Genomic DNA, 26,222 nt, shown 5'->3' with positions numbered 1-26,222 from the left:
GCCGCTGAGCCTGCGTGTCCGGAGCCTGTGCTCCGCAATGGGAGAGGCTACAACAGTGAGAGGCCCGCGTACCACAAAAAAAAAAAAAAAAAAAAAAAATCATAAGAGGAAGGAAAAAGGCAACGTGGAAAAGAACCACATCTATCACTTTTGTTTGGCCTGTCATGAGTGAATGTTTTAGGCACACACCATCTCTGTGTGGGGAGAACTATACTAGATCACGTGTCCTCCTCTTGCTTCTGAGGTCTCAGGGGCCTTGGAAATCACAGATCTGAGTACCAGACACAAGGCATGTTTTAGGAGCTGCGTTCAGCTTGGCTTGCCTAATTCATGGCCCTCTTGGTTACAGATATTCCACTGTTACTTTAGGGAGAGTACTGAGTTATTTCACCAGCCAGTTAGCAGACTGGCCAGCAGCACAGAGGTAGAATTAATGATAGAGTTAGAAACTGAATTTCCTGAATATCGAAAAAAGGACATTAAAAAATATCATTTTACAAATATTTGTGGTAGTTCAAGATAAAGTACAATGCCATGAAATAAAATCATTAAAATATTCCATCATTTTAGAGAAAGGAGTATGGCAATTTATGTTGAAGCTAAAACATTATTGCACAAAGGGTCTTTAGAAATCCTCAGTGACTAAGTATTCCTGCCCCAGGATTTTTCTGTGAGTATCATATCCCCCTTCCCAGGCAGCTCTTGAGAAGTTTAAACTTTTATTAGGCATCCTTGTGGAAGATTGGTTGATGTATATGTGTGGATTTATTTCTTAGCTCTGTATTCTGGTCCATTAGTCTATATATCTGTCTTTATGCCAGCACCATACTGTTTTGATGACTGGGGCTTTATAATATATTTTGAAATTAGGGACTATAATTCCTTGGTTTTGTTCTTTTTCCTCAAGATTGATTTGGCTATTTGGGGTCTTTTCTGGCTCCATATGGATTTTAGAGCTGTTTTTCTATTTCTGTAAAAAACAAATGTCATTAGGATTTTGGCAGAAATTGCCTTGAATCTGTGGATCACATTGGGTAATATGGACATTTTAATAATTAGTAAGTCTTAATTCTGCAATAGAAGACAACATGGATGAACCTTGAGGACATTACACTAAGTGAAATAAACCAGTCACAGAAAGACAATTCATGAGTCCACTTATAAGAGATATCTAAAATAATCAAATTCATAGAACTAAAGAGTAGAATGGGTGGTGACCAGGGGTTGGGGGATGGGAAGTGAGGAATTACTAGTAAGTGGGCATAAAGCTTCAGTTAAGCAAGCTGAATAAGCTTTAGAGACCTGCTGTAGCACATTGTACCTACACTCAACCATAATGAGTACACGTCAAAATTTGTTAAACGAGTAGATTTCATATTACATGTTCTTACAACAATAAAATTAAATGGAAAAAAATCTAAATGGCCAAAAATACATTTTAAAAAAACATACATTTTCATTTGAGGCTGCTCTTTTAAATATACATCTTAAAGATAACACTCACTCACGTACCCAGACTAGATCATTTGAGCAATGATAACACTAATTATAAGAATCAGCCCTAGAGACCTTTCTCTTTCTGAAAATTAACCTGAAGGCAGATATGGAATTGGGAAAGGAGTACAAAGTGGCAACAGGATGGTACAAAAACTCTCTGGTATAATTTCTAAACATTCTGAATATTGAGGGGGGTAGATACACACCTCTTCTCAGTATCAAAGTTCAGTGTGGTCTACCTGCAACTTCTCCTTCTCTGAATATTCCCTGGACCTGAGCAGATTGTGTGTTGGGAAGTGAACGATGTCATGTTAAATGACTTCATAGTCACCATAACACAGGCAATTTTCTCCTGATAAAATTTCTTTTACAGAGCTGATCTTTTGGATTCATCTTCTTTGAAAGTCTGGACGGGGGCAACAATAATCCACTGATCTGTTGAAGGCCACCACCACCCCTTCCTTACCTGTAATAACAATCTCTCATCACCTATGACGGCAGCTTGGTTCCAGTTAATCACTTCAGAGAATGGCAACTCCCATCCATTGCTGAGCATCACAGGGACACAGGCGGCCTGTGCAAAGAAGGGGACTTCGTGAGTGTGATGAATATGGCAGCAGGAACCCTTCCGATCAGAGGTGAAATGGGTACAAATTCAATTACTGGCATGAATCCTGGACTGCTGAGGTCAGAAGAAAAGTGGGCTTTTATGAATTATCAAGTCACATGAAGTTTGTCTGTATCCAGCTGAGATTTTGCTATTTGCAAGTCTTGCCCTAGAATGCGAAAACCCCATTTCTATTCTTGTACATGGTTTGGCTGACCTTACCTCTATGCAGGCAACTGGCCTCCGTTGAAGAAGGTTTATTGACGTAACAAAATCATTCACCAATAAGATCCTAGCGTAAAACCCACCTTGAACATGAACAGCCTTGTCAGTGTAACTGCCATAGCCCACTTGCAAAGTGGTTCACCCCAATGTCCTGAGCAACAAAGAACAGTTCGGCATTCCTGATAAAGCGTTTTGTGGACTAAACTGTTACAGGGTGCTCACCTTTCCCTAGCCATGTAAACATCTGAACTTTGTTCCCTTCAGTGTGGAGGGATCCCAACCACTGTCGTACCAATTTACTACCCACACAGTGACCTAAGAGCCAAGAAACACCACGCTAATGACAAAATTCTGGTTGCAAATAACTCAGAATCCAAAGCAGAGAACAATTTGCTCCATGCAACATCCCAAGAGGCTAGGGGAATGTCAGGAATGGTATGGTTCATAGAACGTGCCAGAAAAGACTTTCAAGAGAAGGAAGCTCTCCTGTCAGAGGACACGACAGAATGATGGCAATTAAGAAGCACTGCGACAAAAGCACAGACTCAGCCGGGGCAGAGCACAGAGGAAGAAAGGACATGGTAGCAAGGGGTCCAGGAGCTGAGAGAGGTGGAGGGCGTGCTTTCTAGCCAACAAGCAAGGCTGGTTGCAACTTCCAGGTGGGAAGTGTGGAGAACTGTCTCAGCAGGTGAAGGCATTTCTGCAAAGTGAAGATTAATAGCAGAGACCCTGCAGCTCCAGGACCTCTGAACTTCAGAGCGTGGGAGGAGCTGGGCTGAGTGCGTGCCTCTACCTTGCAGGGTATCACGCTCAGCATTTAGAGGAACTGAGTGACGACTGAGATGGGGACAGAACTGACGATTTTGCTTTTGGGAAATACCACCCATCAGCCATTTTCATTGCTCTTGAGACTGGCTTCCAGGAGGAGGGCTGAGTCTCCGTGGAGCCCAGGTCGGCTGCCTGGTGGGCAAGCAGATCTGCCCTCTGTTTGTAAACACGTCTCTGAAGAACCCACCCTCCCTTGAGAGTCCCATCGGATCTCCTCATGTCCAAAGGCAGGGAGTAAATCCTCCCCCCCCCCCCCCCCCCCCCCCCCCAACTCATAAAAATGTTGCAGATTTTCTTGGGAAAACAGATTTCAGGTGTTTAAGGCAACACACGTTCGGCTTAGACCCCAGGAGAAGTGCTACGGTTAAACTCCGCCCCAGTCTGACGTTGAGTCCTCAGCCCTATTCTGGGGAGGATCAGGGTCTCTTACCTGCAGAGCCTCCAGGAACCTGAAAGACCCAAGCCTGCGACCACGAGGAACCAGACAGAAAGTGGCATTGTGCAGCATTTCCCGATAATCATACCTAGAAAAAGAGGAAGAGCCATCAGCAAATAAAGACGCGTTAGGAATGGGGCAGGGGAGAGGGTCGGGGGAGGGGTGAATCAACACACCTGGGGTGGGTGCACACCTACCAGAAATTACCCAGAGCAACTCGGGCGATACACAGGCAAGCCTCACTTTTCCAGGGCAGGAGGTGGGCAGGGTTGTTGCATGAAGGCGAAGAAATGTGAACCATCACGCTGGACAAAGCAATTAGGGCCTTTTGCAAACAGTACGTAAAAGACAAGTCTGATGGTCCCAGCAAAATTTTGGCTTGCCCAGCCTTTGCTTCCCAAATCAGATTTTTGTCTCGGATGAAAATAGGTTGCCCCCATAAGCTTAAAAAGTACTCACCGCTAGTTGTTCTTTTTTAATGCCATGCCATTCAATAAAATGAAGGCTGTTCTTGTTTCCTACCCCACGAACCCATGCTACTAAAACCTACTCAGGAAACCTCCATTCTAAGCACAAAACATTTAGTTTCTCCTTCAAGCTGGAGCTTCTACTTTTAACCAAGAACATTTGGTTACCCCAGACAAACACTCCTGTATAAGAATGGTTGGCACGGAGGTGAGAGAGAAGGAGCCAGCCCAAGAAATGGGGAAAGAGGAATAACAGGAAAAAAAAAAAAAAACCGGTGGGGCCTGTGGGAACCTGGGCAGCAGAAGAGATGATTTCCTCCTCAAACACCATTTAGTTGTATCACACTGTTTCTACACTTGAAAAAATGCAAAATGTAATATGAATGTCACCTGTCTCTTTATACCGGTGAAGTGCAGGAAAGGTAACAAGCATCTCATTTTATTCAGGGCTAGCACTTTAAAAATGATTTCCAGGGACTTCCCTGGCAGTCCAGTGCTTAAGACTCTGCACTCCCAACGTAGGGTACACGAGTTCAATCCCTGGTCAGGGAACTAAGATCCCGCAGGCCGCACAGCATGGCCAAATTAATTAATTAATTAAACTAGAAATCTTTTAAAAATAAATAAATAAATGATAAAAAAGATTTCCACAAATACATTCCTAAACACACAGTTGAAATTTCATTTGGAGCTTAAGAAAACTTGGGAAACTGGAGATGGCTCAGGTCCTGTGAAGGCCCAGTTTCTCAGAGCCAGGATGAAATCACTCTCCTTTTTCAAGAGCCTCCCAGGCTCGGCAGACAGGTGACTTTGACAGTAGCATATGTCACCAGCACTTTCTGACTCTAATAGTCTAATTTAATCATAGCCTGAAGGCATTGGATTCTTCCCTCCTCTTTTGGGGATACTGATATATACATTTATATTTTTCAAGTCCACATCTATTTTTATATTCTCACACAAACTAGGCATATGGGAATAAGCCAATTTTCGATTATAAACCCATCATTAAGAAGAGACGTCATGCAAAGGACCATTTACTTAAACAAGCGTGTACAATTAATTTGCACAAGGAAAGGTCACCGTGAATGGATTATCTCCATTGAGAGTAAAATTTAAAAAAAAAAAAGAAAAAGAAAAAAAAGAAAACCCTTGCTACGTTAATTAAACTGCAAAATAGACCTCAAAGTAGAAAAGATTTTTAAGAGGGCTCAAATCTAGCTAAATGAAAATAATAATAAATTATGATAGTAATGGCTTCTCTTCCTTAACAAACATAGGGAAATAATTGACAAGTATCTTCAAGTTCAACTGTTGATAATGTCTGAATATCTACCTAATCAGTGGAGAAGAGTGAAATATGTACATACACACAATAGATATGTATAAAGTTTAAACTGAAACTTTTTTTTAATATAAAAAGGTCAAATATACTTGAGGCTACAGCAAAGTTTAATAAATGCCCAGAATCGAAACCCCTGAGGGGCTAGAACAGAAGGCCCTACCTCCTTATCATTAGGCTGCTAAAATGTAAAACCCTATTAATGTGCTGGATTGTAACAAGTTTCAAAGTTGCCAGTTGCAAAATTTACTTTAGGGAAGGAGTGGGCGAGAGGAAAGGCAGAAAACTTGTAGGAAAAATTCAAATGACAGCTATTCAAGCTATTGATTTTTAAGTGGTTGTATAGGAAGATTTGCTGATGTAGTGAATAAAGCTTCATGATTGAAACTTGTGTTCATTCACGTAACAGATAACAGAAGATGAGGGACAATCATTCTTGCTGGAATCAGGAACCCACTAGGTAAGCTGTGAGATTAAGAACAAACCGATGGGCTCTCTGGGCCTCAGTTTCCTCGTCTGCAAAATGAGTCAGTTGGGCAAGATGACTAAAGATGGTTTTGAACATTCCATTATTCTTTATGTTATCATTTTTAGGTAAGAAAGAAGAATGTCCCTTTGAGAGTATCCCACTGCTCCAAAAGTTTCCATAACCACTGTATGTATGTGTGTATATGTGTCTACAGAAATCTGCTCGTGTACACAATGTGTAATGTGTGTATTTATATTGACACACAAAGACATACAGAAACATAATCACTCATAACCTGAAACAATGATTTTTGGATTTCTAATCATGCTCAACCCATGAACCAGCCTCATTCTTGGGCTTTAGTGACAGTGAGCCTATGAATTATTGTGTACTACAATTGAAGAAGTAATGATGCCTGCAAAGGGGACAATCTTTCTAATTGAGCCACGTATGTATTTGGTACCCTCCCACTCAGCTCTCTGATGTTCTCCCATGCCCCACGTCTACCTCCTTCTAGGTGCTTAAACTTGTTCATTTATTCAATCATTCTTTTAAGAAATACTATGTTCCAGGCACTGTTCTAGTCTTGCAGATGTTGTGTAGAGAAGATGCTTCTTCAGCTGCTAGATCTACCAAAGACTCATCGGATAACTAGAAAAGACTGATGAGGACTTCAGGAGTAACATCTCCTGAGGGCATCTGTTTTAAGTACACTGTGGAAGCCTGGCCTTCCAGAATGACACACTAAGGAATTCTGAGGACACTCTTCCCAGCAAAACAACAACTTAACTGGTACAAATTATAAGAGCATCATTGAAAGTTTCTGGAAATTGTCCTAAGGTCATGATGACAAATGGAAAAACATTCGTTCAAGAAAATCTACCAAATCTCAGCAAGAACTGAGAACGTCTGGAGCATCTGAGCCGAGATCTGCTCCATCACCAACCCCCATCAGCTCTGCCTAATAGAAGTTCTAACGTAGGCGAGTACAGCTGAGAGGACCGGTCTCCCTCTACCCCCAGCTCCCATCGAGAAAGTGAAAATACAACCTATAGAAGAGAGAAAATATTTGCAAGTCATAAATCTGACAAGGGACTTTTATCCAGAAAAGGTAAAGAACTCTTACAACCCAACAATCAAAAGACAAATAATCCAATTTAAAAACAGGCAAACGGGGGCTTCCCTGGTGGCACAGTGGTTAAGAATCCGCCTGCCAATGCAGGGAACATGGGTTCGAGCCCTGGTCCAGGAAGATCCCACATGCCGCGGAACAACTAAGCCCGTGCGTCACAACTACTGAACCTGAGCTCTAGAGCCCGCGAGCCACAACTACTGAGCCCACGTGCCTAGAGCCCATGCTCCACAACAAGAGAAGCCACCACAATGAGAAGCCCGTGCACCGCAACGAAGAGTAGCCCCCGCTCACCGCAACTAGAGAAAAGCCCGCACACGGCAGCAAAGACCCAACGCAGTCAAAATAAATAAATAAATTTATAAAAACAGGCAAAGGATGTGAATAGACATTGTTCCGAAGAAAATATACAAAGTGCCAATAAGCACATGAAAAGATACTTAACCATTAGTCTTTAGGGAAATGCAAATCAAAACAACGAAATATCACTTTACAGCAAGTAGGACAGCTATAATCAAGAGGACACATGACAACAGGTGCTGATGTGGCTGCAGAGACACTGGAACACTCGTGTATTGCTGGTGGGATGGTAAACTGGGGCGGCCACGTTGGAAAATGGTTTGGCAATTTCTTTTAGAACTAAAAATGGGCTTAGCACCCAGCAATTGCACTCTTGGGCATTTATCCCAGAGAAATGAAAACTTGTTTTCACGCAGAAACTTGTCCACGAATGTTCACAGCAGCTTTATCCTTAATAGCCCCAAACTGGAAACCATCCAAATATCCTTCAGTGGGTGAATCATTCAACCAACTGTGGTACATGTATAGCTTAGAATACTCCTTAGCAATAAAAGGAAATGAACTATTGATACACACAACAACCTCAAGAAAATTATCCTAAGGGAAAAAGCCAATCCCAAAAGGACATATTCTGAATTAGTCCATTTATATAGTGTTCATGAAATGACATAATTACAGAGATGGAGAACAGGTTGGTGGTAACCAGTGGATAGGGACTGGGGAACAAGATGTGGAGACGACAGGTCAAGTGAGGGGGACAGTCTTTTTAGAGACTAATTCTTCCCTATGACTTAAGCTTAGAAATATAGATCACATCAAAATCATAAACTTCTTAAAAACAAGAAATAACGAACATATGAGATCCTAAGCAAGAAGGTAAGTAGATGAGGGAGGCAACTAATCTCAGAGAACTTTCAGCTTTATTAATAACGGTTTTGGTACCCTTTTCAGATGGCCATTAAGTCCCCTGCTGTATAGGTGATGACACAGAAGACAGAACAGTTTCCATAAACTACTTCAATGAAAAATGCAATAAAAATAACATGACCCTGTATTTAACCTAGAAACCAAACCCGTTCTACGGCCGAAATAATCCACTACAACAACCTTAAAGTTGCAGTGAATAATGTATGGGATACACCCCATTTAAAATGGGCCATACAATAATGCATAATTGAAGCCCTTCCCCTTCATATGAAACTTTTTTTTTTTTGGGCTGGGAGCAATTCAGTGCAACCAGCATATGGGTGGAGGGCGATGTGGCATTAGCGCTGGGGTCCTCAAAGTACACTCTTCCAACTAGTAGCATCATCTGGGAAACTGGTAGAAATGTACATTCTCAGCCTCACCCAGGCCTGCTGAATCAAAAACCCTGCGGGAAGGGCCCAGGATTCTGTTTTAACAAGCCCTCCAGATCATTAAGATGCGCCCTAAATTTTGAGAACCACTGGCACGGTGGTTAAGAGCTTAATGATTAAAAGCTTAGTTGTTAAGCAGCTTTAGACCCAGCCAAACCTGGGTTCCAATTTCACCTTGGCTATTCATAAGTTGAATGTTCTTGGGAAAGTTGTTTTGTTTTTTTTTTTTTTTGCAGTACGCGGGCCTCTCACCGCTGTGGTCTCTCCCGCTGCGGAGCACAGGCTCTGGACGCGCAGGCTCCGCGGCATGTGGGATCTTCCCGGACCAGGGCACGAACCTGTGTCCCCTGCATTGGAAGGCGGACTCTCAACCACTGCGCCACCAGGGAAGCCCTTGGGAAAGTTTTTAATTTGTCTAGATCTTAGTTTCCTGGTTGGCAAAATGGGGATAATACTTCTACTGTGAGGATGAAATGATACATTTTAACTAAGCCTGGGCACATTATAAGCAATCCATAAATGGTAGCTATGATTGGAAGGGAGGTGACCGAATATAACGGAAAATATAGCCGGTTTACGTAGGAAAACCTGGGATGAAGAACTTGGCTTCTGGATCTACCACTTTCTGTGTGCCCCTGTGCAGATTCTTTAGCTTCTCTGGGCCTCAAAGATGTGAAGATTAAATGAGATCGCGTGCATACAGCAGAAACTGCAAGGCACTGCGTGATCGTAAATTTTTATATAAACTACAGCAGTTCAAGAGGAATACAAACATTTCAAAAACGTAACAAACAAACGGAAGAGGAACGGATTCCCCAAGACAGAGCCAGGGAGCCGTGTAGAGCAGACCCTTGAAAATAAAATGAAAACAGAAGCTGTGAATCACAACAGCAGTTTCTAATTGAAAGGATTTTGCCTTATTATCAAACGCTCCATAGCCACGGATGATGCTGGTGCAGTGTGCCCACGGGTCCAGCTGTGCTTCCCACAATTCCCTGGTAGGCTCAGTTCCACGTGAGCCTGCTTTCTGCTAATCAAAGAGGATAGAGAAGACGTGAGCCAGGCCCTCCTCCCTGTAGCCACACAATTCTAGTGTCCCCCTGATGCTGCTACAGTTTGTCTCACGTATTGATTTCTGCTACAGTTTGTCTCACGTATTGATTTATAAAGTGAACATCTACAGCTGATATGCTCCCTCTCAGCCCCCATCCTCATAAGTACTTAATCTTCTTTGCTTACCCCCAGGTTAGAATCACATCCCTGAAAAAAAAAAAACAAAGAACGCAAAAACAACTTCTGACTGTTGTAGCTGCACAAAGTGCTCTGGGACAAGGGAAATAAAATAGCTTCCTTGGCACCTCCTCTGTGCTTTCTTTCATTCATTTAACAAACATTAGTTGAACGCCTAATGCCTAGTAATGCCTAGTACCACGTGTCAAATACTGTTCAAGGAACTGATGGTCCAGGGAGAAGGCAGATGTGTTATCAAATGATTGTCATTCGTTGAGGGAAATGGGAGGATGGAGGCAAGGGCTGGGAGTTATGTAGAGAAGAGAAAAAAACAGGCACAGCTTGGCTTCGGTGGGGAACGTGAGAAGCAGGGATGCCTCTTGGAGGACGGGAGATTCTGAGCTAATATTAAAGGAAGAGCAAGAATCAGTCCGGCAAAGAGCTGAGAGGAGGTGACAGGCGTCTCTGGGGGTAGAGGTAGCAGAGCAGGAACAGAGACACCAAGGTGAGACACACTGCCCAGAGTCTGGGGTGCGCCAGACGGGGAGGAGAGATGAGGCTGCTGGTACAGGCAGGGTCCCCCTGGGAGGATCTCCTGGACCTCAGATGTGACCCTGTGCAGGTGGTTGTGAGTCCCTGAAGGGCTCAAGCAGAAGAGTGACATGTCACCAAAGGAACGCTGAGGACTTGATATAAGCCAACTTCACAGGCAGATATGAAGTTCGTACAGCCCGATAACCTTGCCAACGTAGGTCACAGCTGTGGAGCCACCGGGGCTCCAGCTCCAGGCTTTCTGATTCTAAAGGGCCTTTGCTCTGTACTACATGATACCGTCTCCTCGGCAGCTCACACAAATGGAGTGTCTGAAAGTTATGTTTCTTACACGGTGAAGTCCTAAACCTTTCACCTACTTTCAAGCATTGGCAACAAAAGGCTACCATTTAAAAGGACTCTTTCTCCCCTACTCAAAACTCCACCCCGTGTCACACCAGGAGTTCAGTCCAAGATGGTGCTCTGTTATTTAATATCTATGTTGCCTTAGGCCCTTTCTTGGACTATCACAGATTTGATGCTTAAAAGTTCAATTATTTTTGAGAAAACCCCAAAATCCATAGCATGTAATAAAATGAAATTGGCCCAAGGCACAGATTTGAACTGAGAAAACCATGAGTGGGAGCCAAACTTTTAGCTGGAAAATGGGTCCATTGGCCACCATTCTATCTCTATTTGTTGTCTACACAGAAAAGTACAGGCCCCAGTGGTCTTCGTGAATTCACGGGATTCACTGAGCCTCAGTTTCTTCACGCCACCTGCTCATACAGTGTCTGTGCCCACGAATGAGCTACTCTATGTTCCGGAGTCAGGGAAATGCAGATGGATTATCCTAGTGTGTGGCGCTGGTGACCAGAGTGACTGCAGCCTCAGGGACTCAGTAGCTCCCAGCGGGAAGGCCCTCACTATTTGGAGAAGGTGAGGTGCCTAACACAGGCCACTCTGCCCTGAGCACTGCTGGCTGCTCGAACCTCTGGGGCACCCAGTCAGGCCAAGGATTAGGAAATGATTTATTTGTGGTACTCCTCTGAATGACCCTGCCGATCCCAAGCTGTCCATCGTTTCACACTTCCTGGCTTTCCACTTAAGACCATCTTCTTTTTATGCCCATTTAAAATCCATTTCAACATCGGGAAGGGAGGGAGGAAGAGTGTGTGGGCTCTGGCTGGGGCGGGAGGCCCCAGGGGAGGTACTGACTCTTTCGCACACATTATCTCATTTAAGCCTCACAGCCACCCCAGGAGGTGGATATGGTTATACCTGCTTTTCACAGGGAAGAAAGAGTTGGCTGGATCCTTGGAATCAAACCCTGCGTCTGAACACACTGGATCATAATCCCATATCAAGTCTAAACTGCCCTACCCCATCTCTACCGTAAACATCCACTGACAGCTAAGAACTGTAAACCTGGACCAGGTGGTAACCCTCCCCTGCACGTATTAATGAACTGAACATGTACCAGGTACACCATAGAGAAGACCATGTTGGTTCCCGCCCATTACATAGCAGCTCAATGGCTAATATGTAAAAGCAAGTGACAAAAATAGGACAGCCATTGATGATAACAATTATAATAATCATCCCCCCACTGATTACATGTTTCCCATGGGTGGGGCAACAATCCGTGTTCATTCCTGCCCTTTCTCTCTACAACCACACATGAAGTGGCCCCATTTTACAGATGATGAAGTTGAGTAGCAGAGTTGTACTTCGTGGGGCTTGTACAAGAAGGGCTCTGTTGTCTCCCAGAGCTGCCTCGAAGGAAGGAGTAATTTCCCCACAAAAGGGGAAAATGAAAGATTTTGAATATATTGTGCCAGGGGTCGTGAACCTCAGGAAGCTATTGGAAGGAGGCAAGATTTTGGAGCACCAGCTTTTCCGCTCGGCAATACCACATTTCAAAGTGCTCTGAGATAAACGCAATTCCAGGACGTGTGGGTCTAAATTCTCTGGTTGGAAATAAAGCACTTCTGAAGTGCTAAATAAGGGACTCTCTGGGTACAGGGAGGGAAAGGGAAGGGAGTGACAATTAAGGAGCCAGCAGCAGCTGTGACCTCAGATGGATAAATGGGTCCACAAGAGGCACACCAAGGTCCCGACTGCGGGAGCTAAATGTCTGGGACAGACCGGAGGGCAACTGGGAAGCTCAAGGTCATTATCTTACCACTAACCTTTCATCAGGCTCTGCGCCACGAAGACAAGCCAGCCAAGTGCAGCGGGGCCAGGAAGTGTGGACTGAAGCTGCGGGGCCAGCAGCGTGGGGTGTCAGCCTCGATGGTGACTCCTCGGGGACAGGCCGAGTCCCAGGGAGCAGTCTGTGGACAGGGTACTTCCCCACACACCCTTCTTCCCTTCCACCCCGGAGGAAACCTTCCCCGATCCCTAAGTCTCACACAGAGGCCCTCTTGCTGCTCACATGGCACCCAGGATTACCTGTCTACTACTCCCTCTGGATCCAGTTGCCCATTTTCTTGTTTCCCTTCCACTGGGCTCCAGGAGGGAGGACCACGGTCCTACTTTCTGTTGAACCAACACCTACCCCCAGGGCCTGGCCTGCAGGAGCCACTCAAAACATAGGTATGAAATAGATGAAAAGCACTCAGTATCCACTGGTTTGCAGGGGGGCGGGAGGGGCTGTAGAAACAACAGAGACACAAAAAAGAGACATGAGCCTTCGTTACAACCACCTCTGCTTAGCTCATAACAATACGTCTGACTCTTGATTATGCCAGTCCTTCCTAGTATGATGTTCACTCCTGTGTTTAGGCTGAGCCCAACTGACTTAGAGAATGGAAAAGAGTGTCTTTTATATATAGTGTCTTCCTTTTGTACATTTTGTATCCCTTCTCTGTCTTTATTTCCAAAGGCCTGGCATCTTGTTAAAAGTTCTGTCCTCTCTGCACACTGATGAAGGGTGGGGGGGCGGGGAATGTGTGTTTCACCAGCCCTGCTAAACAGCATTATTTGCAAATCAAGTTAAATGTATGCACAGCGCTATTCAAACTGAACTGTCTCCTGGCTTTCCTCCACGTCTGAGCCAAAGAAAATAAAACTGGAGAACCTCTTCCCGGCTTCTGCCATGATAAACACTGCATCGGTGCAAAGGCGAAGGCTCCTCATTCCCCAAAGAAAACTGGGCTCACCCCAATGTTCTGACCCCTTCCCTTCTTGAGCCAAGACGTTCTTCCCTGCACAGCCAGCCTCCGTCAGCACTGGGATTAGGAGGATGTCTGGAATTCCTGCTGGGCTGTTCTCGTCACCAGAGTAGACACTGCGTAGGGGCCGTCCAGTGGCGAACCTCACATACCCTGCATTCTCGGTCAGTGCTGGAGCCCTTCATCTGCTCCTTGCACTTAAGTGATTATAAAATACCTTGAGAATCCAATTACACACAGCTAAGGAAATGATGCTGGTTTCAGCTACCCTCATTTCCCGTCTCCTTTCCTACCTTTACCATTCCTGGGCTCCACCTTCTGACTTGGACAGTCAGGGCCAGCTCACCTCTGGGGCTTCTGCACTGAACAAGCAAATGAGACCTCAGAAATGTGCATGGGCAGCGATGGCCCATCCTCAAAATTTACAGGACGCCAACATAATATGCAAGCTGCATGAAGCTAGTTGTCTATGGAAAGTTTCATCTCTCTCACCTGGGTATGTGAGTATATAATTGTACAGGTGCATATGTGCCTCCGTGAGACATCAAAATCTGTTATAATGGACAATCTGATGCCGCATGTGGCTTACTGACCCAATCAGCCTCCATGAGGGGTCTGGTCACTGGAGGTTGGGAAAGCCCGTAAGTCTAGATTCTGCCATTTCCTTTGGCAGAACCACAACAGTGCCCTGGGAGAAAGAGTCTGTGACACTGAGTCACCTCTGCCTCTCCTCCAGCCAGCTCTGCTCAGCACTGTTCCCCTTGAGAAGCAGCTAAGCAGCTAGCCAACTCCTAGGTGGCTTCATTTTGGGAAGAGGCTGTGGGACAGAGGGATAATTTCAGCATCTGATGGGAGAGAGGTAGACCAGATGGCTCTTAAGATGCCTTCCTGCCCTGGTATTTCTTTGCTGGACAGGTGAAAGTTGAGCAGCTCCTATGTGCCAAGTGACACACCGAGCGCTGGGGAAACAAAGATGCAGAAGCCCTCCAGGAGCTGCCCCCTACTGGGTTCTGTAATTCCATGGGACCCAGAGTCTCCTTATGCCCCTCTTTCCTATATCTCTTTAATTCTACTCCTCCTTTGGGTTTCCACGTGAGCAGAGCAACAGGAAGCATACTCTCGTTCTTAATAGCTTCAGGTCAGAATAGGTTCAATCTTATCCCCATAAAATCCATTTTCCATAAAGCAACCAAAGATACCATTAAGACGTCACTCCCAGGCTGAAAACCCTCCACCGACTCCTCATGGCACTTAGAATAATAGCCACGTCCCTTGCCCTGGCCGACAGGGCTCCCTGAGAACAGGCTTCTGCCACCGACAGCTCTGACCGCTCTTCTCCTCACTCACCATCTACAGCTACACTGTCCTTCTTTCAGTTTCTAGAAACATCACACACATTACCATCTCATGGACTTGTACTTGCCATGTCCTCTCCCTGGAATTTTTCTTCTCCCAGATCTACCTCAAGATGCACATCAGCCTTCAGACAAACAGTCCCTCCTCACAGAGGCCCTCGCAGACCAGCCTGTGTTCCCAGCGCTCACTGTCCCAATTCCCCATTTCGTCTCTGTCCTAGGATTTACCACTGTCTGAATTCACGCACATATTTGTCTTTCTGGCCAACTGTTCCTATTCACTGCTGTGACCCCAGCCGCTAGACTTGTGCTTGGACCATAGTCATTTTTTAAGAAATAGTTGTTGAATGAATGCCAGATCTCCTTATTCCTCAGCGAATAATGCCTGTGAGGTCATAAAGTGTCCAAAAACGCTGGCCACATTCACAAGGGTAAATCTGTAGGACAAGTTTCTAAAAGGATGTAAGACAAGTTCTCGCTCATCTTTGCTTTATGCAGTATCAGCCTGATGTCTCTGGTTAACATTAAGATTCATCAGCTTCTCCAAATGCCATCTGCTATGAAAGCAAGATCCCATTAAAAATGTCTTTAGAATTTTTCTTTTTAAAAAAGGAATGTCTTTAAGAGATGTTTATGTAGAGTGATAGGATGAAGCCTACATAAAGTAACACCTAGAAAATATAGGTTCTGGTCTTAACTTTGTCACTGTTTGATTTTAAGCAAGTTATACTCTGGTTCTGAATCCATGCTTATATATAAAATGGGACAAACATACTAGTCTTGCCTACCTAATAATGAAGTCTACTGAGGATGTAATGAAACAGTATAGATGAGAGTATTATGCAAATTAAAGCACATATGAGTATCAACAAGGATTAAGCAAGCATATTTTTGGAATGGCCTTTGTACATATGAGGCATAATGTAGAGGATGTCAAAGGCCTGTTTCTTTTTCTTCTTTTTGAGTCTCAAATTGTTATGTCCTCTCTCCCAAATCCATTCAATTCTTCAGAAGTGCAGATCATTTTCCAAAAGAAGCATCTGGAATAGCTAATTTGTTACCAAAGCCAGCGATGAAACACATGATCCTGTGGGGCTGAAAGGCCTGCCATGATTCCCAGTTTTCCACTGTGTTAGTTTTCAGCTATTAACCATTCTGTTTTCAGGTGATGAATTTGGAATGAAGATGGCTCAGAACTCTTGGCTACAGGGCCCTTAAAGAGAGAGCAATTCTGTCACATGGAACGTCTTGTTGCTTGGTTTCCATTAAGGAATCTTGGCTTTTAAATAAACTGTCAAGTAAAACTTGGCATCAAAACACAAAGTGGTAACCTCCTTTGCAGAGGAGCTGACAGCTCAGCTGTGTGTCAGATAGATAGCTGCTAAGAGTCAGCTCCAAAGGCGACTGCATCCGCTCTGGAAAGGAGAGAGTACCACAAACCGCCTTCCTCAGGATTAAGTCAAAGCAAAATTTAGGGATGATCTTAATGGAAAGTGGACTCAGTAACGCCGATTGACCATATCCCTCTCCACGAGCGCTGGTTTTGGAATTATAAAAGTTTTTGAGGTGCGAAAACATAATTGGAAAACTTTTTTTCCCTGCTTAAAGGGCTAATTGATTTCACAGGTGTTTAATTATCATTTGCTGTGAGATAATACCTTGTAGTGCCATAAAAAATGGATTTAATTTTCGAGTGCTTGCAAAACCATTGCCAAAGCCAAGTTAGACCTAAAGCTAGATAATTATTCTATAAATCAAACACAGTGCCTCCTTTCTTTGAAATTGTTAATACTTGGGGATAATGATATCTGACAACCTTGAAACTAACACGAAAAGGATTTTCCTGCCAAGTGCCAAAAGGCAACCATTGGAGCATGGCAGGCAGTTTGGTTCATTAACGGTGACTCAGGCAACCTCAGGACCCTGCCTGTGGGCTTCCGAAACATGCCAAGGGTTAAGGCATTGGTGTGTGTCAAGACACAGTATTCTCTACCAAGATCAAATGGCCAGACGTCCAAATAAGGTCTACAGAAAAACAGAAAAGAAATCCAAAACCACCCTTCACACAAAAACTGCCTAAAAGCCACTGTAACTCTCTGAGCCCAAACTCAGAGCCCTGGAATGTGGAAAGTAGAGGTTTTTCGACTTGATCTATAAATACTTTCCTATCTTAGGCTTAAGGCACAACACTTGTGCTTTCTGTAATAATAAGGGAGAGGAATCATGAAATCAAAAGAATGTTAACAGCTGGAAGGTACCACAAAGATCGCCCAGCACAAACACCCAAATGAAGAAAGCAAAGCCAGGAGAAGTCAAGTAACTCTCCCAAGACGACACCACCAGGGGCAGAAGCAAGATAAAAAGAACTGTTCTGAGCAAGCAGAACAAGGAAGAAATAGCCTAAAAATTGATTTGGAGTCCCATTCTCATCCAAAATCTAAAAATAAAAGAAGGAAATTTTTTAAAAAGAAAAAAGAAAAAAAAAAAAGTGAGGTTTCATTCTGTAAGAGGAGTGGCTATTTCTCCAACAGAGCCCAGTTTCCGTGGAAGTGCTTCAGCTGCCTTAAATAACTGTATGGGGATTTTAGTTGGTGCCACGTTTCAGATTTTTCTTTCCTCCAACTTTTATTCAGAAGCTGTTGAAGTCATAACACGTTCCATTAGATTAAGTGTACCTAAATGATTTAAGAAAGCTGGGCAAGCTGGCTGGGTGCACACACACAGCATTATTTACTTTATTTAATGCCTGTGTATAGAGTGTGTGCACCGCCCAAATCACTCACTGCACAGCGTGGATTTTCAGGCAATCTGAGTTGGCCTTTACAGGTTAAGGTAATATAAGGCAAGATGCAGTATAACCGGTTCCATTTCTGGACACTGTACTTCGGTCCTCCTAGTAAAAACCTAAGCCAAAGGCATGCTGGCAGAAAAGGCAGGGGAAAATGTGGGCCCCAGAATAGTGTGAAAGGGATAGGATGGAAAAGCCTTCATAGGGACTGGCTTGGGATTGCAATGGAAACTCCTGCAATCAGGAAAAATGGTGATAATAATTACAGCTAACATTTATTGGGCTTATTGCACGCCGAACATTCTGCAAAGCACTTTACGTCTGTTTGGCCATTTGCTCTTCCAACAACCCTGTGAAGTAGGTAACATTATGTCTCCTACTTTATAGAAGAGGAAATTGAAGATTATACCTAATTTATCTAAACTTACTTAATTAGTAGGCAGGTGGGATTTGAACTCAGGCATTCTGACGGCAGGGCCCAAGTTATTATATATTATAGTATGCACACTGCCTCCTTTCTATAATGCTTCATGGAGATGTCCCAGGGACTAGCCAGTGAGCTCCGTCTTGAGGGACACCATGAGAACCACTATGGAATCTACTGGACTGATTTATGATCTTCTAACCAGAGATATATGCCTGGTATATCTCTGAGCCGGATCTTTTATCCAGCTCAGAATCAGAAAGGATAACCTTCCCGAGGTCAGCCCACATTTAAAGTATTACTCCCAGGTCCTAGGGAGTAGGTAGACCAGGCGAGAAACAAATTGCTGTTCATAAAATATTTGCAAATACCCTGAAAAATGCAAGAACATACAATGCTACACATATCTGGTCTGCAAGAAGGTACTTACTTATTTACTTAGTTAGGGAACTAGATTGAAAGATGAAATTAGTAGCCCTCCATGCCGTAAAAAAAAAAAAAATTGCTGTTCATTTGCTATATTTTATCCCAGACAAGACCACTTTTGAACACAGAAACCTTAAGCCCTCTTTCTAAGAATTTATATAATTTTTACTTTCCCAGTCCACTGTGGGGCTTTGGCACCAAGAACTATATCATGCCTTTTAGTTATCTTAGAAGCTTGAGTGGAGCCTGCACTACATGTGTGGGTCCCTGAGGCCACATGAATAGGACAGGGAAGAGAGAAGTCCTGTCAGAGACACCGGCGTTTCATTCATTCACTTGTGTACTCATCCAGCCAGCCATCCACCCATCTAACAAGAATACTTATTGTGAACCTATAAGTACCAGGCATGCTACTGTCAGGAGTGGGGAATTCACTGGCGAGCAAAAATAAGAATAATAACTTTAATAAAGATGATGATGTTGTTTCTTTACCTTATGGAACTGACAGTCCTTTTTGGGAGACTGATATCAAATAATTAACCATAATAAAATCAACAGCTGTGGTGAGTGTTCCAGGGAGAGACTAATCGTCCTATGGGAGCACATGAAAGAGGAATCTGACCTAGTCAGGAGAAGGGGACTAAGCTGAGGCCTAAAGGATAAGTATCCGTCAAGCAGGACCAGGGTGGAGATGAATTACTGCGAGTGGTGTTGATGACAAACTGTCAAAGACCATCAAGAGATGGAAAATACCTTTGAGCCAGCAAAGTACACACGCCACAACTAATTGTTCCAACAAGTGCAACACAGACGAAATCCATTGCATGGTACGTAAAACACAGGTTGGGGCTGCTTGCTGCCTGGAAAAAATGAGTATTCAAGCCTGGATGTCTGGACAGATACTCACTTTCTGTTGAGCACGTTGATCGTATTATTAGCATCCCAGATTCCACATACCTGCCGAGCAGTAGCTGACTGCAGCAGACCTTAACCCACGTTACAGGTAGGAAAGCTGCGGCGGAAAAGAGGCTTGACACCTTGATTAGAGCTAAGCAAAGATACTCAGGATCATGCCAGTTCATTTCACCTGCTCTACCCTCCACCCCCAGGACCTGCCAACTCACCTGTTTTAGACTTATTTATGAGCCCTTTTTCCTGTTGTCTCAACATCCTACAGGCTCAGTAGAGATGGTGCTGAATCCCTAAACGATCATATTTTCACAGTAATTAAAAGCCAAATTCCCCAACTCCCTAAATGCAATGAGCAGCTTGAATGCCTGTGTTTTGCCCTAACACTGAACATCTCTAAGGTGAAGGAAAAGCCTGAGAGAAAGGAATGAAATGACTTAACTGCAGAAAGAGGCAGCCTTAGCATGCGGTAGAAGTGGCCCCAGAGGAAAGGAAGCCGGAGCTTCTGTCGGGACGACCTGCTCAGGAGCACCCAGGAGCTCTGGCTCCCGCCCGTCCTCAGGTGCCGACCACTGTGCTGGCCCGGGGCCCACTGGCCCGGAGAGACCCTGAGAGGGCATCTCTCTGCCACAATGATGAGTCCTTCCTGCTGAATTTAATAGTTTTTAAGGTGAGAGGGGCGAATGAGGCAATTTCAGTTATTAAGGCATTAGTTTGGATTGGAGCCCGGAACAAAAGAGAAGCCACGACTGGGTTCACCCAACAAAGACGCTGTTTCCATCCATCTGCCTCTTAGGCTAATTTAGGGATTATAGCGCTTGCCCACAACCTCCGACAAAGCAAACTGAAGATCGTATATTGAGGCCAGACCAGAGCAAACCACTGCCACCTGTATCTTGAAGGCTGCTAATTCCTCAGAAAATAAATTAGAAGAAAAAGTTGGAGGAAAAAAATATATGTATATATATTTAAATATCACAAAACACATTTCCATTCTTTAAATCATAGTCTCTCCTAGAATAAGAAAGCTGACGTGAGAGTCCAAGGAAAGGCTCTTGGTTAAAAACACAAAATATATTTATAAAATAGTACCTTCACGTGTAGAAGTGACAATAATGATAACGCTCTAACAACTGCCACAATTTTTAGCACACTCATATGCTAAGCCCTGTGCTAAGTACTTTACATACAGCATCACCATCGCAGGGTCACAATCGGAGGTTAATACTATTATCCCCATTTCACAACCGAGCACGGAAGCTGAAAGAGTTCCAATCATTTGCCCAGAGTCACACAGCCAGCAGAGAAGGACGATTAAAATCCAAACATGGTCTGTCTGCACCTGAGGTATGAGAAGCTGCCGGGCTTCACTGGCATTTTGTAGTGGCGGTTCTTGATGTCTTAAGAAGAGGCACAGATGAGATCTTTCAAAGTATTGAGCATTGAAGATATTTCGGTGCTCATTCCAATGGGTAATTCAAATAAAGTACCACTAGACCTTAACATACGGAATTGACATGTATGCAGACATTTAACTTCTAGGCTTTTCGGATTGTTATATTCCAGATAAGTTAATGCATTCATAGTCTGCCTTTCACTTCTGTTCTGATAGGGTGCTAGGTACATGTGCTCAGTTGTCTGAAGTCATCCTGAATGGAGAAAAGCCAAATTAAGCCGCAGGTCCATCCAGTTTACTTGTCACTGGGAAATCCTCTAGTTGTAAATAACTCAGTAATCAAACATACAGGCACAAAACCCAGCTACCTGTTCAAGGCCTTCCCCTTGGGAGGCTGAGTGGAAACTCTGTGGAATAATAAATTAGCAGCTACTTAATTTTTTTTTAAAGAAAAAAACCCCTGTTATTGAGAGTGATTGACCTTAAAATTTAAATTGAATTAAGATGGTTTCATCTCCTTCTCGCTACTTCTGATGTTGAAATTTGGAGGGGGTGGTGAGGGGAGATTCTTTTGGATGGAGATGCTAGATGAATCCTTGTAAAGCAGCACCTTACAGCTATACCCACTTGAATTTATGTTCAGACATCTGCATCCCCAACACAATAGCAGCGGAAAAGCAGCAGAATGAAAGAAGTGCTACCCACTTAGCGCTCAGCCCAGGAACCTGCTGGGCACCCTTTCCTAAATCTACTTACAAGTGAATTTATAATTCACACAAGGTATCCAGGCATGGAAGCTAAGACATAAATCATTTATTGACAAAGGGACCATTTGTCATTTTAAAATAATTATGTTTCTTTAAGCAGAGTGACAAATTCCATCTTCCCCAATTTACTTATTGAGCCTTACAGGCAATGTAAGTCCCGAGTTGTGTGTGTGTGTGTGTGTGTGTGTGTGTGTGTGTGTGTGTGAGAGAGAGAGAGAGAGAGAGAGAGAGAGAGAGAGAGGACCACAAGGAGATTCTATTTGCTCCCTGAAACTTTTATCTTAAGAACCCACGATCCCTAAGGGCAGACTGAAAATTGGGTGTGGTGCCCACATCTCCTTCAGTTGTCTTGCAGAGAAGGTATTCTCTACATGCTGCAAATTTGGTCAATATAATATTCACAAGGAACAACTAAACAGTGAACACTGATGTTAAACTACAAATTTTAACCTTTGGACACAAGTGTGAAACCCTTCCCTTCAAACTTGCAAAACCCACACAACAGAATGTGTGTGATTCTGATGCAAATGTAGACACTAGAGATGCAAAATGTGTGCTCCACAAGCAAACCATGCTTTACCGTTAATGCTCTTGCCAGCAGGATAATAACGTGTGGTAGAAACCCCAGTCTCAGCTGCTTTTAAAGAGACTGGAGGCAAGTATTCACTGCACAGGGCATCACCACCCATTAAGGATGTAGCCACCCGATTCAACCAGTAGATGGGGCACGTCCACAATGCCAAGTGTCCCCACTCAACTCCCCTGATCAGGAAGAATAGGTCCCGGTTCCTCCTCCTTAGCTCCCAACCAGATGGTCAAAATGATACCAAGGAGGAAAAGGAGGCCCTATCTCATCTCTAAAAGAGCCCTTTGATTATTTGCCTGACTTCTCTTTCACTTTTATTACAATATAAACAAAAGGGGTAGTGACTAGTGAGATGGGGGGCGGGGGGAAGGGAGTTGGAGTTGGCCAGCTCAGAAGAAATGCACTGCCCACAGCACCTTGGATATAATCTAAAGAAGCTCATCAGTCGGCCAGTCACTTATTTTGGAGCAATATTTACTGAGTGCCTACCATGTGCTGGCCCTGCACTGGGCAGGCTGCTGGGTCTACAAGGGTGACTCACTCAGAAATGAGATGTGCTCCGTGGAGTTCATCATCTACAGCGGGATACAGACCTTGAAGAAATGCAAATGGTCATGTGTAGCTATAAACCCTGACGGGGGCTAAAGAACAGGGAGCATTAGAGTGACTATGGGTAGGAGGTCAAAACTGAGTCAAGGTCGGGTGGTCAGGGAAGCCCTCTCTGAAGAAGCAACATGAACATGGCCTGAGAGCTGAAGAGAAGGCAGCTTCCTAAAGGGGGTGTGGGAAGAACAGTTCTGGAAGGGGGATGCATTTGTGCAGAGCTCCAATGTGGAACATTCCTGACACACTCAAGGAACAAGGGAAACCAAGCCAGTCTGGGTGGGGTGGAGTGGGGTGGAGGGGCAAGTGGTGGTAGAGGAAGGAAGGTAAATGACACAACCAAAGGCATTTTTCTGACAGGGTGGTCCCAGTTGTGATCATACTCATATACTACACACACACACGCACACACACACACACACACACACACAATTATATAGTGCTTCATTTTCCAGGTGCTATTTTAAATCCCTTACATATATAAACTCCATCTACTTCTCAAAATAACCCTAAAAAGTAAGCACTATTACTAACATCCCCTCTTTAGAGATGAGGAAACAGAAGCACAGAGAGGTTAAGTGACTTGCCCACAGTCACACAGCTACTTCTGTGCCAGAGCCTAGATTGGAACCCAAGTCACCTGACTCCAAAGTGCATACTCTTAGCTTCTATACTCTAATGATTCTCAGAAGCATCACTTTATTGTGATATTTCTGTACGACTACGTATATTTTGCTATGAGTATGGTAAGACTGGGCTTTTTTTTTTTCCTTTTGTATTTTTGGGTTTTTTTGGTTTTGGTGGCAGGGGGGACTGACGTGGCCCCAATAAGAAATCTACAATTTGGCAATGAATATAAGGCCAGACAGACTTATCATATCCTGATAATCCAGCACAATTGTGTACCCCGACTCCTGCCAGATGCCAGCTTCCTCTCGAGTCTGGGTTCTGTACACAGGCTCCCCAAAGGACTGTAAATCAGTGGCGCCAGATATCTCCACAAAGTTTCAAACAGATGTTCACCCAGTGCTTACTCGCCCAGGCTCCAGATGGCTCTGGATTCTGGCTTCTTCCTCCCGCAGACCCTCAAATCACACTTCAGACATGTCAGTAAGGCAGGCTGAAGAAGAAGGATGAAAGAAGTGGATCTAGTGGCGTTCTTTAAGAAACCCCGTAGAACCCGGCGGTATTTCATGCATGCAGAGAAGGAGTCGTAACCTGAGGCAGCATAAGTCACTGCCAGCCTTTACCACCTGGGTACGATCTTCCGAATGATGAAGTTGTCATAGGTGTTGCGGAAAAAGTTTCTGCAGCCAGTCAGCCTGGGTCTGTAACAATTTATTCCAACCTCTTCCATAGGCAACCAGTTGCAGAGAATTTTACTACACTGGCCTAACAGCAAGACGATTCCATACCTACCCAACCTCTCAAAAGGGAGAGGAGTAATGCTGAAAAATGTGTTCCACCAAAATGTTAAAAAAAACCCCAAAAATCCTTAAGAACATGTTTCAACCCTACCGCAAAAACACAAAAAGCAGGAAAATTTTTTTTTAATTCCATTCTTTCTCAGTCCAAGAAACAGGTTTACATACTTTGCTTTCTCCCCAAATTAAAAGTATCCCTGACGTTATCTAGTAATTGATACACATGGATGATAAGAAAGCCCAGAGGACAGTGCTGGGTTGCCAAGCCTTGCAGGTTTTCTTTAGGGCAGTCTGTAGAGATTCCCTACTTTCCTCTCACTTCTCCAGAGACAAGGACTTTTCAGAAGACTAGAAGCTGGGGCTTCTTTTACAGATTTCATGCCTCTAGAATTAATTATTCTTCTGCACAGAAGCTGAATTACCATGACGGAAGCCCAAACGAACATCTGAGAGCCAGCGTGAGTGCCTGAGATGTGCTGGTCCACCCCATGCAAACCTTTGTGGAGTCTGTTGGAATCCCTTGCAAATTTCACTTCCTATTTATGTGACTTTTCATGGAGGCCAAGAGGCTCAAATCAAATCTCCCTCTACCCTCAAGCAGTGGTAAACAGGAGCCTATCAGATCATTTTCCTTTCAGTGGTGTCTAGGCTTTGTGATTACGGAGCAAGAAAAACATCTAATGGGCTTACTGAGAAATGACTTCCTTCTGTCTTGTACTTTACGAAAACTTTTTTCATCCCTCTTGCACCCTAGGAGGATGAGTATTTCATACCCATTGTTCCCTATCTACCACATTCTACAGACAGAGATAATTAAAGGTACGATTATTTACTTCTGTCAAAACTCACAGCAAGGCTTAAGAGGAACACGTATTCGAAATTCATCCTATCTAGAAATGACGCACTAATGGTATAAATCATGTAAATAACCAGGTGTCTGCACACACTGAATGTCTATAAATGCATTTGGGCTGACAAATGTTTACACTGGGTTATACGCTTTAATTTACCCTCCGTTGCGGGGGATGAGGGGGTGGGCAATGTCACATTAATAAAGGAAGGGTTATTACGGGATTTCATTACATGGAAGTTTCCCTTCCTTATGTAAAACCCAAATGCACCAAAGGTTAAGTAATTTAAAACTGAAAGCTAAAAACATGTTATTTAAATATAAAATATACTTTTCATTTAAGCAGAGAGCCTAGGGTAAGGATGGTTGATTAAAAAACTGAGGCCCAGGAATGTTAAGTGATTACTGAAGGTCACACAGCTGGTGAGGTTCACATAACTGCTACCAGGTGCCCCTGCTTGCCCAGCTAGCCGACGGAACACAACACTGGCCAAATGGAGGGACTGCTATCAATCTTACTGCCCCTTAGAAATGCCCAGAAAATCAACTGAGCCCAGAGGTGGTCAGCGCTTGCTTGGTAAAGCCAACTTTCAGGTGTAAAGGGTAATTATTTATTCAAAACCCAGCTATCAATCAAAGTTGCATACACCCGTATTTTTATCCTTTTTTGGGGGTATTTCTCAATAGTACATGATTAGCCATTCTTGGAAATGATTCTGTGGGCTGGTAGAAGTTTTTGTGGGTCGGTAGATCTTTCTGAAACTATTTCTAGGCTGTATGAATCTTTGTCTGGGAATTTGTTTCCCTGGCCTTCCAAAACATGAATTGCATTTTTGTTTTGTCCACAGATAACTTTTTTTCTTACTACCCTTGGCAATGAAGCCTACTCTGAAAATACAAATGACCCTGAAAATGTCCCAAGGGCATTCAGTTTACTTTCCTTACCTCGAATCCACTCCTTCTTTTAAAAAGAAAGCTTGGGGAAATTTAGAGCCCAGAAAAATGGGTGGACAAAATGATGTTATTTAAAAGCAAAACATTCCAGTGCCGTGTGTGTGTGTGTGTGTGTGTGTGTGTGTGTGTGTGTGTGTGTGTG

At 43.8% G+C, this 26,222-nt stretch overlaps 1 protein-coding gene across 1 annotated transcript in view; it reads right to left on the bottom strand.

Annotated features, from left to right (window-relative positions):
* EXT1 (exostosin glycosyltransferase 1) overlaps positions 1 to 26,222 on the bottom strand; it is a 291,210-nt gene that overhangs the window by 39,997 nt on the left and 224,991 nt on the right. Inside the window, exons 2-3 of the mRNA XM_029223239.1 lie at positions 3,588 to 3,681; positions 1,964 to 2,071 (exon numbers count right to left, since the gene is read on the bottom strand). Coding sequence (XP_029079072.1) covers positions 1,964 to 2,071; positions 3,588 to 3,681 — 202 coding nt within the window. The remainder of the gene's footprint in view (positions 1 to 1,963; positions 2,072 to 3,587; positions 3,682 to 26,222) is intronic.

Source organism: Monodon monoceros, unplaced genomic scaffold, assembly GCF_005190385.1.
Source record: "Monodon monoceros isolate NGI ecotype Baffin Bay Population unplaced genomic scaffold, NGI_Narwhal_1 Super_Scaffold_14, whole genome shotgun sequence".
In the NCBI taxonomy this organism is placed as follows: Eukaryota; Metazoa; Chordata; class Mammalia; order Artiodactyla; family Monodontidae; genus Monodon; species Monodon monoceros.
This window is presented reverse-complemented; position numbering and strand designations above follow the sequence as displayed.